The sequence below is a fragment of the Bubalus kerabau genome, chromosome 11 (assembly GCF_029407905.1).
Source record: "Bubalus kerabau isolate K-KA32 ecotype Philippines breed swamp buffalo chromosome 11, PCC_UOA_SB_1v2, whole genome shotgun sequence".
Taxonomy (NCBI): domain Eukaryota; kingdom Metazoa; phylum Chordata; class Mammalia; order Artiodactyla; family Bovidae; genus Bubalus; species Bubalus kerabau.
The window spans coordinates 29468459-29486987 of record NC_073634.1 but is presented as its reverse complement, the minus strand read 5'-3'; the positions used below and the strand labels follow the sequence as shown (position 1 = coordinate 29486987).

The window sequence follows — 18529 nt, the reverse complement described above, 5'->3', positions numbered from 1 at the left end:
TGTGCCTGGCAGTTCTGCGCAGCAGCCCCCAGGTCATTTCTGAAACACATGGAGCTCAGTCTCCCCCAGAAAATTTTGCATTTGCTCTTCTCTCTGCCTGAAGTTCTCTTTCCCTAGCTGTCCACATGGCTCCCTTGCAAACATCAGGTTTTGTGCAAATGGGACCTCAACATAGGGGTGTCTCTGAGCCCACTTCTCACTGGCACTGCGAAGCTCTCTAAGCCTTCATCACCACCTGACATGTTAAATATTTAGCTGTTGTCTGCCTTCCCCTAAGGATACTGGGAATTCCTTGAGGGTGGGGTTTCTTTGATTCACTGTTGCATTCCCACTGTTTAGAACCAGACCTGACATGGAACAGATAATAAGCTGATATTTACTGAGTGAATACAGAAATGTTGTGCGTGGGTTATATCAACTCATGTTCCAAAAAGCCCCTGTGAGACAAACACTGCACCATCGATCGTGTCTCATAGACAAGGGATCCAAGACACAGAAAAGCTAAATAATTCACGCAGAAGCTCCCTGAAGCTGATGATGAGGCCAGGTCCAGACCCAGGAGCTGTGCCAGCTTAGCGCAGGCAGAGAGGCATCTCAGAGCTAAGGTAACAGGTGTTTCTGCCTTCCACCCATTTTGATTATTTGGGGTTAGAGGAAGGAAAGAGCCACTGACATATCTGAGAGTCTGTATTTGCATCAGACACCTTAATCCCAGAACTGAATTGCACTGCTTGATTTTGCTCACACAATTACTATTCAACACAAAGTGTAGCAAATAACCACTTAAGCACCCATGAAATGGAGAAGTTTACGTGGATGTCTGTACTCACTTTTATTTCTTCTTGAACATCAGGATTACGGAAATTTAAATCAGGTTGCTCTTTCATAAACTGATGAAAATAGCATTGTTTTCGTACCTCATCAAACTGCCAACTGGAGTTTCCATATACACTTAACTAGCAAACAGAAAATAGCAGATCAGTTCCTTACATGGTTTCTATGATGGTATCTCCCACAAAGAAATGATCATTGTCATCGCCAGCCCCATGCAGACTAAGTGCACAAGTCCCCAGAATTTTCCTTCTAGTGAGAGCACTAGATAAATTAATTCCCTAAAATTCCACTTGCTGGCCTAGTGCCCCACAAAAGTGGTTGTGATGTGTTTGTACAGTAGAAACTGTTCACAACAACCACAACATCAAATCAATGCTCTCAATGTAAGGAGCAGACATTTCTAATCTATTTTCTTGAAACTTCTGTCCAGGCCCTGGACTCCTGTTTGTGAAGAAAAGCAAATGATGGTCAATTTGGGAGAAACACGCATTCCACTGATCTAGGAGCTTGAATCCAAATAGAGTGATTATTTAAATGATATTTTTAGAAAAATATTAGAATCATTCCATTTAAAATGCTGCTAGCCCTCAGGGATAAAAGAAATATAGCAACTTCAAGAGGACTTCCCTATATATAGCTCAGATGGTAAAGAATCTGCCTGCAAGGCAGGAGACCCAGGTTTGATCCCCGGGTCAGGAAGATATCCTGGAGAAGGAAATGGCAACCGACTCCGGTATTCTTGCCTGGGAAAATCCCATGGAAAGAGGAGCCTGGGCAGCTACAGTCCATGGGGTAGCAAAGAGTCAGAAATGACTAGGTGACTGAGCACACACACACAGTAACTTCACATGTTGGCACCCAACAACATTTGACAGGGGTGCTGCTTTCCTCCTTCTAGAAACTCACTTCCGTGGCATTTCCAGAAGGAGGAACCTGTGTCAGGTTTCCTCGGGGCTCTGTCTTGGGCCATTTGTTCATTTCACACTAAAGAGAACACCTAGACAACATTTACAAACTAAGGGATTTACATAAATATTTTATTTTTAGTTGAAAGACCTAGTCACACTGGGTCCACATTTCCATGGCAACGACTGGCCCAAGCTAAGTAGTAGCTGATGCCTTTTGAGGAAACATTCTCTTGTCAGCTCACTTCATGGCCCACCTGAATAAAAACCAGGATAAGATTTTTACAGCATATATCAGTATACAGAGAGACCAGTATACAAAATACAAATAAATAAATAAATAAACTCTGCAAATCTATTTCAAAGGGACCAGCAATCCAACAAAAAATTGGAGAAAGAAACCATTAAACAGATGTTCCACAGAAATGGAAGCTCAAGTGAATAAATGTATGAAAAGATATTCAGCATCATTATTAATTAGGCAACTAGTACATCAATAATTAGTAATTAGATAAATAATCATTAGCAGTTAGAGAAATGTAAAATTAAGACCTCAACGTTGTACCAATTTATGTTCACTCAGTAAAAATTAGACTAGATACAGTCTTTAGCCCTTTCATTTATTAGCTTTGAACCGGGGCAAGGTGCTTAACATTTCTCTGCCTCAGTCTGCTCATCTGTAAAACAGGAATTAAAGCCCAACCCATAAGACTCTACAGTGAATTAAAGGAGTTAATGAATATAATCAATATAAAACACTCAGAGCCTGGCACACAGTAAGCATTTAGCAAATGTTTGCTAATGTCATCATTATTTTTAAAAGTGGTGGATTGGTAAAAAGGAAAATAGTGTGTTTGCTCAATCACTCAGTTTTGTTCAACTCTTTGCAACCCCGTGGCCTATAGGCTACCAGGTTCCTCTGTCCACAGGATTTCCCAGGCAAGAATACTGAAGCAGGTTGCCATTTCCTCCTCCAGGGGATCTATTCGGCTCAGGGACTGAATGTACGTCTCCTGCATTGGCAGGCGGATTCTTTAACCTGAGCCACCTGGGAAGAGGTGAAATTGCCAGGACTTGCTAAAGGGCTGTTTACCAGGCTGCGTATATTAGTGCCATTCACATAACCTCGGATACGGGAGGTTGGGAGAAAAGATCACACAGTCAACTTTAGACACACATCGTTTGAGTGCCCTTGGGTCATTTAAAAGCTGATGCCCAGGAGTCAGCCTCTTTTAGTGCTTAGGGAGGTCAAGAGAGAGGCCCTGGAGTGGGGAGAGATGATCCAGAGAAAAAGGGTCTGTAGAAAGCAGGAGAGAGGATGAACTAGAGTACACAGAGGGACTGACCTGGGACAGAAGGAGAGCTGCCAGATAAACTGCAAGACATTCAATTTCAGATAAGCAATGAATAGTTTTTTAGTGTAAGTGTATTCCATATATTTTACACTAAAAATTGTTCATTGTTTATCTAAAGCAGATTTCACTGGCCTTTCTCTCAAGCAGGAGAGACAAGGTCTCTGTGCAGAAGAGGTGAACAGGAACAGGGTGTGTCAGCTTCTGTTCTCCCTTTAAAGTTGGGTTTGCTGCTGAGGGTGCTGAGATGCGGTGAATGTGGGTAAGATGTCTGAAGAGGAGACAGGGCATGTTGATCAGTTGGATTTAGTAAAATTTCCCCAAAAGAGTGGATGGATCAGTCCAGATAGGGACAATGAATATGTCCAGAGGCTTGGATACCAAAGTTCAGGTAAAGAAAAAATGGATGGTTGAGTTCTTTTATGGCTAGCGTTTTACTGGACAACGGAGTCAAAAAGTCAGAAAGGCAAAAGGGTCTGGAGGGTAGCAAGACAGTTACTAAACTAATAAGACATGGGGTCTCAGCTGGACAGAGGGGGAAATAAAGGAAAGAGAGGTTAACAGAGAGCATAGATTTTAATATGCTAAAACACATCAGCTCTACAATGAAATGAAAAATCCAAACCCACAGATGATTAGAAGCTTGAGACTTCATTTCTATTTCTTTGGGAAATTTGTTTCCCTTCTCTTAAACTATTGCTATCATTCATTTTCCTTTAAAAGGGCTTTATAAATAGCCAGTTTAATAACTGAAGATCTGCCAATTTTACTTCTGTAAATCAAGCATGTTGGGACTTACCCAGTTGTTGGGTGGTATGGTTGTGCCATTTTCATGGTTACAGTCATGCCAGATATAATAATCAGTATATTTTCCTGCCCGGTTCCGACTCCATTGAAACCAAGCATGTTTATCGCTGGTGTGGTTTGGTATGAAATCGATGATTAATTTTAAACCTAGTGTGTGAAAACATTTCAAATGGTGAGATAATATTATATTATATAATATCATATTAGAATAATACAATAGTGAGGAAGAAAATGCTCTAAGCTAAGCATTTGGAGAAATGCTTTCCTTAAACCATCCCACCCACCTTCCATTCAATTTACCTTTATCATGTATGGCTGCAACCAGATTCTCAAAATCTTTCATTGTTCCAAAAATGGGATCAATTTCTCGGAAATCTTCAACACCATGTCGGAAATCTTTAAGGGATGATTTATAAAATGAAGTAATCCAAATAGTTTTTATATTTAAAGTTGTGATGTAATCCAATTTATCTTGAATACCTGAAGGCAAAAGTCAAAGCCATGAAAAGTAGTTTGTTTTTTCAGTTGAACAACTAAAAATAAAACGAATAGGCTTAAGACAGAAATATTTGGGGTTTTTTTGAATTTGGGTAAAATTCAAATAGCAAGGTCTAGTTCTACAACCAACAGCAAATTAGTCTTCTGGCAATAACCTTTGAACTTTAATATCAATGCATAATATTTAAAAAATCTGTCTGTGGTTTGTTCATATTTTATACTTAAAACCAAAACTACACTATTGTTAATTTATTCTACACATGGTTTTCGAGCACCTAATCCAGGCCAGATGCTGGGCTAAGTACGAAGATACAAAGAAGAACAACGTATGCACTCTTGATGGTCACGTGATCTAAGCTGCACTGTCCAGTGTGTAGCCACTTGCCATGTGGCTATCAAGCACTTGCTATGTGACTAGTCTAAACCGAGGTGTGTTGAAAATGTAAAACATACACTGGACATTGAAGACCCAGTATGACAAGAAATAATGTAAAATAGCTCATTTATATTTTTATATTGATTATATGTTACAAAGATCCTGATGCTGGTCATTAGAAAAGACCCTGATGCTGGGAAAGATTGAAGGCAGAAGGAGAAGAGGGCAACAGAGAATGAGATGGTTGGATGGCATCACTCAATGGACGTGAACTTGTGCAAACTGCAGAGATGATGAGGGACAGGGAAGCCTGGTATGCTGCATCCATGGGGTTGTGAAGAGTTGGATTCAACTGAGCGATTGAACAACAACAATATGTTGAAATGATAGTCGATATGTTGGATTAAACAAAGTATATTATTCAAATTAAGTTCACTCATTTCTCTTTTACTTTTTTAATATGGCTGCTAGAAAACTGTCAATTACCTATGTGGTCCACATTCTATTTCCTTTGGACAGCGATGAAGTCAAGCATTTATACAGAAGAGAACTTTAGACTTAGATGAGAAGAGACATAGGAATGAAACTCTTGTACTTGGGACCCCGTAGGATAATTAGCAGTTAGTGGGGGGAAGTGCTTCTAGTTCAGAGTCCTAAATGCAGAGTCCGAGTTTAGTACTCGGTTTGCAGTAACTTCCTGTGGGACCCCTGTCAGAAGTCGCTGAGGCCAAAGCAGGAGTCAGGCTGCTTATCTGTGTCCTGACTATATACTTCAGTTCCCTTCCGTGGATGGCTATGAGACCTCCTGGAGTATCAACAGGCAACAAAAGAATTTTTATTTAACTCAGATTCAAGTCAAAATTTTGATTTATATCAAGAATAAGCACAAAGGAACAGGATGATTAAAACGAAGAGGCCAAATGGACACAGAGTAACAAAAGATCTCCCATGTCCACATTCCAGGGGACAGAAAGCAATAGTCTAAACTGAAACCTGGAACATTTTCTTCAAATTAGAACAAAATCCTCTCAACCTCTAGAAAAAATACCTATTAATTACAGGAAGCAGCCAGTCCTTCAAGGAAAAGTTATGGGAAATGACAAATGTGAGAGGTGATTAGAAGTTACCCTTTGCGCAGGGAATTTAGAAGGAGATTACAGAGGGAGGGCCAGGAAGTAGGCAGTATATTTTAGGGCTATAGGGTTTTTGGCTTTATTCCATCAAAACATCACTTTGCAAAGCATTTACTTTGTAAGCAGCAGCAGGCGATAGGATCATGCTAGGGGCTGAGGGGTTGGAAGGAAAGTCACCCAGATATGTTACACCAAAGCACCAGAGGTGCCGCTCCATCCAAAACCCTGAAAGAGTTTGGGGAGGGTAGCGCCCCCTCTGATCAGGAGGTTAAACAGATTAATGAAGGAAGTGGGTTTGAAGTGCATCTTAAAGGTCAGATAATATTTTAATTAGTTAAGATGCAGGATGATTTTTAAGAGAAAAATTATATGAGTGTGAAGAAGAAGTCTTTTATTGGTTTACTAAAGAAAGCTGAAGATTTTAGGAGTGTGTTTGAAGCATTTTAAAGTTCGACTAAGCTCATTACCACTTCCTATACGCTTTTCTTTTTGATGTGTAACATAATCACATTTATTTAAGAATGTATTCCAATATCAAAAAGCAAAATTCAACAATGCAAAACCTCAATTACTTTCGTACCAACCTAATAGTTTTGTGAGGACTCCCTGATGTATTCAGACATTTTCGTGTAAGGTGCAGGCCTTGACCACACAGTTCTATCAAATCTATCCTTATATACTGTATTCTAGAACAACTACAGTCTCAAAGGTTGCAGTTTCTGAGTCTAAGCTGTCCACTAATTGAGGAAGTAGTGGGTGACCTGTTACAGGAGGTGTGCAAGGAAAGCCACCTTTTAGAATGCTGGACTGGGGCCTTCTCGGTAAGCCAGAAGAAGGGGCTGCAGAATGGAGGGCCTTACAGACTCTACAGCAATGAAAAGAGGAATACTAAGCACCAGGAAGGGAGCCAAGCAACTAGCCAAAAACAAACAATTCAGCAAGCTATTATATATCAGGCATCTAGAGCTTTACCCAATACATTCGTGTGTGCTCAGTTGCTCAGTGGTGTCCAACTCTTTGCGACCCACCAGACTGTAGCCTATCAGGCTCCTCTGTCCGTGGGATTTTCCAGACAAGAACACTGGAGTGGGTTGCCATTCCCTTCTCTATCCCATACTCTTAAATCATTATTTTGTCTTCTTTAAGCCAAATAGCATTATCAAAAATTATCTTATTAGTTTATTCATTCCTTATTGTTTCCCTTAACTGGGTAACCATATCAACCAATTTGCCTGGGACAGTTTTCTGCAATTGGTTTGTGTCCTCATTTGAGCAATAAATAGTAAGGCCATCCCATACATAACACACTAGGAAATTATTAGCATATCTTTAAAAATATTTCTTTCTTTATTAAGATAGATATTTTTTAAAATAATCTTTAATTCAACTAATGACCAACCCACACTATACCTTTTCTTCATTTCTCAAGATTTAAGCTTTTAAAGACTCAGTCTATACATTTTAAAGATATCACTTAATCTTCTTCTAAAATAATGAAGTATGCTTTGCTCATTAATCAGAATCTCTCTGCCAGATTATCAAACTAGCCACTGTGCACCCTGGAAAAAGGATTCTAAAGATTCTAAACAGTCACTCTGAGATGACCAACTCTAAAGTGCACAGAAGCAGGACACATTTCAGGAGGAAACTTGCTCATGCAGGAAGTTAGATCAGATGACTATGCAAAAGTTCCTACTGGGCAATAAACTTAACAGCCCTTTGGGGGCTCAAAGGGCTCCAGCAAGTATCCTTTCATCATATGCTAAGAATTGCTGGGTTCTGCTGAGTGGCTTTTTAAAATATCATAAACAAGGAGAAAGGCATCATCAGTCATACTGGGTGGAATGTGCTTATTACCACACAGCCCAGGCATAATGAGCTTCCAGGACGAAGAGCCCTAAACCAACCTCATCCCCCCCTGCCCCAAGTCTCAAGGCGCGCACCTTTCAGATCTCCGTCTCCATCCTTGTTGCTGTCCCTGAAAGACCTTGGGTAGATCTGGTACATGGGTCCCGCCTGCCACCAGTCCAGGCACTTGGGAGAGATGGCAATGAGGGCTATGGTGGCCGCAATGAGCACGAGCACGGAAGCCACGGTGAGCCAGAAGAGCACCTCCCGCGGTATCCGGTAGCGGGCCTGGCCCGAGAACTGAAATAGCACCTCTTTGGGCATCCCAGCGTAGGGCTGGACATCCTTCACGTCGGGCTCCCCGGGGCCAAGGATGTCCACGGTGTTGTGCTGTGGCCCGACTGCTGGGCTGCTTGGGTCCAGGTTGGTTTCCAGGATGTCTTCATTTTGTACAAACCCGTTGTTGGTCTGGCCTTCCTTCGCATTTAATCCAATGGAATCTCTCTTGCTTTTATCCTCAGCCATGTTTCACAATCTTATCCCTGCCGAGTGCCTTCCTGCAGTAACAAAAGGGAGAAGAGAGCTTGCAGAAATGCTTGATCATGTTAATGAGCTTTTCATGGTTTATAAATAAACCTGACTGGACAAAGTTCAGCCAAGGAAGAAAGGGTAAAGGTAAAGTGGGGTTTTTAAAAAAATTCTCCTTACACCCTGTGAGACTGATGCAGCAACAGTCAACCACATGGAGGGATTCAGATCTGGACTGGAAGAGAGGCACAGAGGAGGTGAAATGGGAAGAGGACACAGCGTTCCATTGCAGTTTAAGACCTTACTTGGTTGAGCACACAAATATTCACAGCAGCATTATTCACAACAGTCAAAAGGTGGAAAGAAGCCAAGTGGATGAATGGACAACCAAACTGTGACATATACCTTAAAAAGGAATGAAATTCTGATGGGTGCCACAACATGTATGAACCTTGAAGACATTATGCTAAGTGAAGGAAGCCAGAGACAAAAGGACAGATGTCGTCTGAGTGCACTTACATGAGGTAGGTACATGAATTCATAGAGACAGAGCAGAAGGGGAGATAACAGGAATCGGAAGAAAGGGGGTCATGAACAGTTCTTGTTTAATGAGTATAAAGTTTACATTTTGGACGATGCAGAAGTTCTGGAGGTGGTCATACACCAATGTAAATGTATTTAACGCCACTGAATTGTACACTTTCAAGTTCTTAAAGTGGTAAATTTTATATTATGTATATTTTACCACAATAAAAAATAGCTTAAATTTTCTTTCTTGTTAACTAGATATGAGAAAAAGAAACAGAACTTTGCAGGGGAAAACATGCTTTTCTTTACTTTTTATTTTGAAGGTCTCTTCTACAAACCCAAGAGGAAGAAGATCTGAAGACAGGGGACAACACCTTTGTTACTGAAACTACTGTATCTCAGTTCAAGCCAACCTGATACATGCCTATTTGTATGCTCAGTTCGACCCCAGGTGCCTTCAGTCTTGTTTCCTATTTTTCAGGAGAGTATGGTTGCCCATTCTTGGAAGCACTTTTCCAAGTGGGGATGGTAGAATGGGGAATTTCATGTCTAGCAAGTTCAAGTGGTTTATTATAGGTAAAGAGTTCTTAATACAAGCACTAAAGAGTTGTTTGATCATTGACAAGTATAAAATACAAATTTGCAACCAAGAAGAAACTGCATTAAAAGTGAAGTATGCTTTCCTAGAAGATTATGCAAACCTTAAAAGAATGTGATGATTCATGGCTTTCTTTTAATCAGTGCACATATAATAAACAGTTCTATGACTCTTTTGATCAAATAAGAAGTTTTTTGTTTTAAGTGAGGAAAGTTACATGAATTGCTAATATTACTGTTAATTTGTAGAGTGACTTAGAAGCAGTAATTGGTACAGAGAAATGAGCTGTTTGATTTTGGCTAAGTTATTTTTTTAAGTGAGTAAATCCCAAAATCTAGCTCATTCAATGCATCTGATAAGTGGCATCTCTCATTATTACTAATTAGGCATACTGTATATTTTTTAACAATTAAAGGATTTATGTTTCCAAATAACTTTATCTCTCAAACACATAATGGTAATTTTCACCATAGGAGTTAATTGAAAGGATGTTTTGAACAGTAAAAGCAATTACAAAGATTGAATTTGTTTAATAAAATTTATTATACAACAAAGCATATAATTGAAGAACATATGACAAATTGGAAAATGCATTGGTAATAAATATGCCAAAGAACTTTATGTTTTTAACATTAAAGGTATGTATACATTGTTAGACATTCAGTTCAATTCAGTCGCACAGTCGTGTCCGACTCTTTGCGACCCCATGAACTGCAGCACACCAGGCCTCCCTGTCCATCACCAAATCCCACAGCTTACTCAAACTCATATCCATCAGTCAGTGGTGCCATCCAACCATCACATCCTCTGTCATCCCCTTCTCCTCCTGCCCTCAATCTTTCCCAGCATCAGGGTCTTTTCAAATGAGTCAGCTCTTCACATCAGGTGGCCAAAGTATTGGAGTTTCAGCTTCAACATCAGTCCTTCCAATGAACACCCAGGACTGGTCTCCTTTAGGATGGACTGGTTGGATCTCCTTGCTGTCCAAGGGATTCTCAAGAGTCTTCTCCAACACCACAGTTCAAAAGCATCAATTCTCTGGCGCTCAGCTTTCTTTATACTCCAACTCTCACATCCATACATGACCACAGGAAAAACCATAGCCTTGACTAGATGGACCTTTGTTGACAAAGTAATGTCTCTGTTTTTAATATGCTGTCTAGGTTGGTCATAACTTTCCTTCCAAAGAGTAAGCGTCTTTTAATTTCATGGCTGCAATCACCATCTGCAGTGATTTTGGACCCCCCAAAAATAAAGTCAGCCACTGTTTCCACTGTTTCCCCACCTATTTTCCATGAAGTGATGGGACCAGATGCCATGATCTTAGTTTTCTAAATGTTGAGCTTTAAGCCAACTTTTTCACTCTCCTCTTTCACTTTCATCAAGAGGCTTTTGAGTTCTTCTTCACTTTCTGCCATAAGGATGGTGTCATCTGCATATCTGAGGTCTTTGATATTTCTCCCAGCAATCTTGATTTTAGCTTGTGCTTCCTCCAGCCCAGCGTTTCTCATGATGTACTCTGCATGTAAGTTAAATAAGCAGGGTGATAATATACAGCCTTGACATACTCCTTTTCCTATTTGGAACCAGTCTGTTGTTCCATGTCCAGTTCTAACTGTTGCTTCCTGACCTGCATACAGGTTTTTCAAGAGGCAGGTCAGGTGGTCTGGTATTCCCATCTCCTTCAGAATTTTCCACAGTTTATTGTGATCCACACAGTCAAAAGCTTTGGCATAGTCAATAAAACAGAAATAGATGTTTTTCTGGACCTCTCTTGCTTTTTCGATGATCGAGCGGATGTTGGCAATTTGATTATGTATACATATATAAAATTTCACAATATCAGTTTAAAAATGTCAGTTAAGCTTGAAAAAAAGGTTGTAAACAGATATTTCACAAAAATCAACTCATTAATGTTAGAGAAATAAGCATTTTCAATCACTTTTGGCAAAGAATTTCTAAAAGATAATAGTACTAGCAAGGATCCAGTGTAAACTCATAATTCTGGAAAGTAATTTGGCAGTGTGTATCATGAGTTTTAACATTTTCAGAGTCATAAATGAGGCTAGCTCTACCAGATTTTAAGATAAAAACTTCAAAAAAAATGAACAGTTGATATTAAAGTTTAGGTTAGGTCAAAAGATCAATTGAATAGATTGGAGTCATCCAAAATGGACCCCTATTCCTTATTCAGAAGGAGATTTAGAATCTGAAAAGTGAGGAAAAGAAAGATTATTTAGTAAGTGATGGTGGACAGTTGGATAAGAAGAGTAAATATGATCAGAATCATGTGGGAAAAAATAGCACACCTATTTGTGCATGCATACTGAATGTCAGCCAGTGGCTGCCTGGAGACTGAGACTAAGAGGCTGAAGATGAGATTCCTTGGATTTATACATTTCACTTTGCCCTGTGTCATTTGTTCTCAGCATATCATGACTTTTGTAATAAAAAGGGGAGAAGAGGTTCATATCCTTTAACTTGGCAATTTCAATTCCAAAACTCTATCTTAAGGAAATAATCCAAGACAGGAACAAAAGTTTATGAGCAATAAGGCTTATTAATTACAGTGTCATTTATAATGTCAAATATTGGAAACCAAAATGTTCAGTGACACAAGACTAAATTACTGTACATCCATGTTATAGAATCTTAGTCACTAAGCATATTTTCAAAGATTTTTAATGACATGGAAGAAATCTCACATTATTGTGTTGAGTGAGGAAAATGCAAGATATAAAGTAATTCTTCTAATTATGTAAAAAAAAATTCTCATGTATATAAAGTCCTATTAGAATATATGTTTAAAGTGTTTATGTCTGGGTTCTAAGATTATGGATGATACACAATTTGTTCTTTAAACTTTTTCTGATTTTTGTAATTTTTCTGTAATTAATATCACAATCAATATTACTCTTCCATTAGAAAAAAAATAAGCTAGGGAACCTTGAGTTTGGAGTCTACCTAGAAGTTCCAGTCAGGTTGTAGAGTTCAGCTTAAAGTGATTCCTTCTAGTATCAGTCACCCAAACGTCACAAACATCCCATACTCAAGATTTAAACTAAGATTTAAAGAGAAAAGAAACAAACTTCAAAAAGCAGAAGGAAGACATGGATTCAGTGAAAAAGTATGGAAACATTGGAGGGAAGAAGTTGACAGTAATTTGGAGAGGACAGCCACAGAGTTAAGACTTCCCACCAAGCACAAAGTATGTTTTACTTATTATCAAGGAGACTTAGAAGGAAATATTGATTGTAGAAAGCCAAATACACTGCCTGTTAAAACTCCTAAACATGAATAAGGAGCAAGAACACTAAGGAAGCTTTAAGAGCTAACTCATATAATCGGAACAAAGAATCAGAGATAATGTAGATAAACTTCCTCAGTAAATTCAAATCCCAAGTGAGTTACACAATCATGATAATAAAGTGAAGAAGAATGAACCCTCTGGAAAACAGATAACAGAACAATGGGGCTACCACAGGACACAGAAACATCCTGCAAATTAAACAGAAACAAACATATAGAAAGCAAAAATCAACAAAAATATATTTTATATTATATATATTATAAATGGATTTTTAAATATACATGTACTAAGATTCATTAAATGAATTTTGAAGCCATTCAGTCATAAAGACTTCCAGTTAACAGCAAACCCACCAAAATATCTTACAGCATATAACCTGTCAGATTAGTAAACATTTAAAATAGAAGGATTTTCCATATTGCACTTACCTGTTTACAGCCTCTGTGATCTAAGGGTAAGATCTGCATTGTCATCTTTAAGTTCCTAGCACCCAGCTCAGTGCCAGGTACATTATTAAGTTAATAAAAGAATAGTTACTTAAAGGTAGGTGACCTATGCTGAAGAATAAGGGGAGAATGAGTAAGTGGGGGGAGGAGGAAGAAACGAAAAGGAAGGGGAGGAAGAGGAGGAGAGGAGGAAAAACAGAAAAGTGGAAAGTACATTCTGCCTGAAAGTGTAGATTTTTATCACTAAGCCAAATGTTCTTACCTTGATACAGTTTCATGACTCAAATTTTAAGTCAGAGGAAGTGAGATTCAAGCCTGCCTCCATTTGCTCTCTGCTTGACCTTAGACAAAACTGTCTCTAAACCTCTGTTACCTCAGCTATAAAACTGAATTTGATTCTGGGGTTAACATTATAAATATAGTCCAGAGTACAATGTTTTTAAAAACAGTTCTAATTAGAAGGAACAGAAAAATAGACCTATCCTAGCTAGAGGTAGGAATTCAACTTATATAACCAGTGAATCAAAATAAAACATTTAACCATGATTTGCTAGAAGTTAAACTATTTAAAACATTCTTGAAACCAAACAAATAGCAAAAGAAATGTTAACAGAACATGAGACTTGACAAAAGTCACAAAAACCTTACTATTTCTACATACAAAGAATTGCTACAAAAATCAATAGCTAAATTACATTCAATAAGGGAGTAAAAGGAATTGCAAATTATATATAAAAAATTAACATTTCTGAGGTTAATAGAAATTAACATCATATATGCAGATGATATCACTAATGGCAGGAAGTGAAGAGGAAATAAAGAGCCTCTTTGATGAGGGTGAAAGAGAGTGAAAAAGCTGGCTTAAAACTCAACATTCAAAAACTAGGATCATGGCATCCGGTCCTATCATTTCATGGCAAACAGGGAAACAGTGCAAACAGTGACAGATTTTATCTTCTTGGGCTCCAAAATCACTGTGGATGGTGACTGCAGCCATGAAATTAAAAGACACTTGCTCGTTGGCAGGAAAGCTATGACAAACTTAGTGTATTAAAAAGCAAAAGCATCACTTTACTAACAAAGGTCCATACAGTCAAAGCTATGGTTTTTCCAGTAGTCATGTACAGATGTGACAGACCATAAAGAAGGCTGAGCACTGAAGAACTGATGCTTTTGACCTATGGTGTTGGAGAAGACGCTTGAGAGTCCCTTGGACAGCAAGGAGATCAAACCAGTCAATCCTGAAGGAAATCAACCCTGGATATTCATTGGAAGGACTAATGCTGAAGCTCCAATACTTGGATCACTTGATGTGAACAGCCAACTCATTGGAAAAAAAATTGATGCTGGGAAAGATTGAAGGCAAAATGTTCTAGAAGAGGGCAGCAAAGGATGAGACAGTTAAATAGCATCACTGACTCAATGGACATGAGTGTGAGCAAACTCCAGGAGATAGTGAAGGACAGGGAAGCCTCAAGTGCTTCAATCCATGGTGTCACAAAGAGTTGGATATGACTTAGCAACTGAACAACAACAAAAGTCTTTGAACAAAAGTACCTTCCTAACAGGATTAAAGAAATATAAATTAAAACATTGTTCAGGTACATGACAGATTACTTGCATTCAGATCAGATCAGATCAGTCGCTCAGTCGTGTCCGACTGTTTGCGACCCCATGAATCGCAGCACGCCAGGCCTCCCTGTCCATCACCAACTCCCGGAGTTCACCCAGACTCACGTCCATTGAGTCAGTGATGCCATCCAGCCATCTCATCCTCTGTTGTCCCTTTCTCCTCTTGCCCCCAATCCCTCCCAGCATCAGAGTCTTTTCCAATGAGTCAACTCTTCACATGAGGTGGCCAAAGTACTGGAGTTTCAGCTTTAGCATCATTCCCTCCAAAGAAATCCCAGGGCTGATCTCCTTGCAGTCCAAGGGACTCTCAAGAGTCTTCTCCAACACCACAGTTCAAAAGCATCAATTCTTTTGGCGCTCAGCCTTCTTCCCAGCCCAACTCTCACATCCATACATGACCACTGGAAAAACCATAGCCTTGACTAGATGAACCTTTGTTGGCAAAGTAATGTCTCTGCTTTTGAATATGCTATCTAGGTTGGTCATAACTTTCCTTCCAAGGAGTAAGCGTCTTTTAATTTCATGGCTGCAATCACCATCTGCAGTGATTTTGGACCCCCCAAAAATAAAGTCAGCCACTGTTTCCACTGTTTCCCCATCTATTTCCCATGAAATGATGGGACCAGATGCCATGATCTTAGTTTTCTGAATGTTGAGCTTTAAGCCAACTTTTTCACTCTCCTCTTTCACTTTCATCAAGAGGCTTTTTAGTTCTTCTTCACTTTCTGCCATAAGGATGGTGTCATCTGCATATCTGAGGCCTTTGATATTTCTCCCAGCAATCTTGATTTTAGCTTGTGCTTCCTCCAGCCCAGCGTTTCTCATGATGTCCTCTGCATGTAAGTTAAATAAGCAGGGTGATAATATACAGCCTTGACAAACTCCTTTTCCTATTTGGAACCAGTCTGTTGTTCCATGTCCAGTTCTAACTGTTGCTTCCTGACCTGCATACAAATTTCTCAAGAGGCAGATCAGGTGGTCTGGTATTCCCATCTCTTTCAGAATTTTCCACAGTTTATTGTGATCCACACAGTCAAAGGCTTTGGCATAGTCAATAAAGCAGAAACAGATGCTTTTCTGGAACTCTCTTGCTTTTTCCATGATCCAGCGGATGTTGGCAATTTGATCTCTAGTTCCTCTGCCTTTTCTAAAACCAGCTTGAACATCAGGAAGTTCACGGTTCACATATTGCTAAAGCCTGGCTTGGAGAATTTTGAGCATTACTTTACTAGCGTGTGAGATGAGTGCAATTGTGCGGTAGTTTGAGCATTCTTTAGCATTGCCTTTCTTTGGGATTGGAATGAAAACTGACCTTTTCCAGTCCTGTGGCCACTGCTGAGTTTTCCAAATTTGCTGGCATATTGAGTGCAGCACTTTCATAGCATCATCTTTCAGGATTTGGAATAGGTCAACTGGAATTCCATCACCTCCACTAGCTTTGTTTGTAGTGATGCTTTCTAAGGCCCACTTGACTTCACATTCCAGATGTCTGGCCCTAGGTCAGACTTGCATTAACAGTCATTAAAAGCATCCCCGTAGCCCTGTCAAACATGGCCTTTTGCCCCACGGTTCCCATCTCTTGACACACTTGAGTCTGGACTTGGACATGTGACTTGTTTTGGGACAATGGAACAAGAAACTTGACACAAAGAGAGGCTTTAAAACGTGCTCCTCTTGTAGACAACTGCCATCACCATGAGAGTATGCCCAGGCTGGTCTGCTGTAGGATGTGGGAGATAAGGGCCTTCCCTTATGGAACCTTCCTATCCATGGTCCTCTAGATTAGTCAGTTCCCAGGCACCCAGCCATTTGACCACAGTTGCTTGAGTGAGCCCAGCCAGGATCAGTGGAATGTGGTCCAGGTCATTCAAACTGGCCTATGAACAACTACAGTGTCATGGGAATTAATACATGGTTGGGTTCCTTTTTGGCTTGGCCTTTAAAAAACAACTTTATTGAGGGAAAACTGACAAACTGCAAGTTTACAGCACACAATTTGACAAGTTTTAACATGCCTATGTATACACCCATGAAACCATCACCACAATCAAAATAATGATCCTCTTCATATTCGCTCCCTCCTATTTATCCCTACACCTCTCCCTCACCCCCCAGCACCCATGCCTGTCCCTAGGCAACCACTGATCTGCTATCACTATAGATTGGTTTGCATTTTCTGGAATTTTATATAAACAGAATCATACATACAGTATGTAATTTTTGTCTGGTTTCTTTTACTCAGCATAATTATTTTTGACATTTATCTGTCTTGTGTGTATCAATATTTCATTCTTTTTCTATTAGCTAATATATTAGAGAAAGCTGCAGTTTTACAGAAAAAAATGAGCTGTATTTCTTCAGAGTTCTCATATACTCCCCTCTTCTATGTCCTCATTCTCCCTTATTAATGTGGTACATTTGATGTACATTGATGAATCAATATTGACCCATTATTGATCCATTATTCTACATTAAGATTCACTTTTTGTGTTGTCAACAAAGGTCCATCTAGTCAAGGCTATGGTTTTTCCAGTGGTCATGTATGGATGTGAGAGTTGGACTATAAAGAAAGCTGAGCGCTGAAGAATTGATGCTTTTGAACTGTGGTGTTGGAGAAGACTCTTGACAGTCTCCTGGACAGCAAGGAGATCCAACCAGTCCATCCTAAAGGAAATTAGTCCTGGGTGTTCACTGGTAGTACTGATGTTGAAGCTGGAACTCCAATACTTTGGTCACCTGATGCGAAGAGCTGACTCACTGGAAAAGACCTTGATGCTGGGAAAGATTGAGGACAGGAGGAGAAAGGGACGACAGAGGATGAGATGGTTGGATGGCATCACCCACTCAATGGACGTGAGTTTGGGTGGACTCTGGGAGTTGGTGATGGACAGGGAGGCCTGGCGTGCTGTGGTTCATGGGGTCAAACAGGGTCGGACACGACTGAATGACTGAACTGAACTGAACTTCATGTTGTACAGTTCTAAGAGTTTTGACAAATGCACAGTCATGTATTCACGATTACAGCACCAGATGAAATTGTTTCACTTTCTCAAAAATACCCTGTGCTTGAAGCATATTTCATGAATATGTGACATATTCATCCCTCCATCCCCCGAACCTCTGGCAACTACCAATATTTTTACTGTCTCTAGGGCTTTGCCTTTTCCAGAATGCCATATAGATAAAATAATACATTATAAGTCTTTTCAGACTAGCTTTTTTCACTTAGTAAGTGCGTTTAAGTTGCCCTTATGTCTTTTTGTGGCTTAATCATTTCTTTTCAGTGCTGAATAATAATCCACCGTGTGGGTGTACTACAGTTTATCCATTTACCTATTGAAGGACATATTAGTTGCTTCTAAGTTTTGGCAATTATACAGCCTCTATAAACCATCATGTGCAGGATTTTGTGTGGACACAAGTATTCAGCTTTTTGGTAAATACCAAGGAGTGTGATTGCTGGATTTTGTACTAAGACTGTTTTGCAAGAAACTGCCAGACTGTCTTCCAAAGTGACTGTGTCATTTTGCATTCCCACCAGCAATTAATAAGAGTTCCTTCTTGATACACATCTTTGCTAATGTTTATAGTAGTCAGTGTTTTGGACATAAGCCATTCTAATATGAGAACAGTGGTATCCCATTTTTTAGTTAATTCTTTTATCATGGTGTAGTATTCCATTATGAATATACAATATATGTTGATAACTGAACATTTGGGGGTTTCCCCCATTT

General features: G+C 39.5%; 1 protein-coding gene across 1 annotated transcript in view; it reads right to left on the bottom strand.

The window, feature by feature from the left end:
• SLC3A1 (solute carrier family 3 member 1) overlaps window positions 1-13532 on the bottom strand; it is a 38401-nt gene extending 24869 nt beyond the window's left edge. Inside the window, exons 1-5 of the mRNA XM_055539969.1 lie at window positions 13426-13532; window positions 7849-8310; window positions 4199-4378; window positions 3891-4045; window positions 831-956 (exon numbers count right to left, since the gene is read on the bottom strand). Of these exons, the coding sequence (XP_055395944.1) occupies window positions 831-956; window positions 3891-4045; window positions 4199-4378; window positions 7849-8278 (891 nt within the window). The 5' untranslated portion in view covers window positions 8279-8310; window positions 13426-13532. The remainder of the gene's footprint in view (window positions 1-830; window positions 957-3890; window positions 4046-4198; window positions 4379-7848; window positions 8311-13425) is intronic.
• Window positions 13533-18529: the final 4997 nt, after the last annotated feature.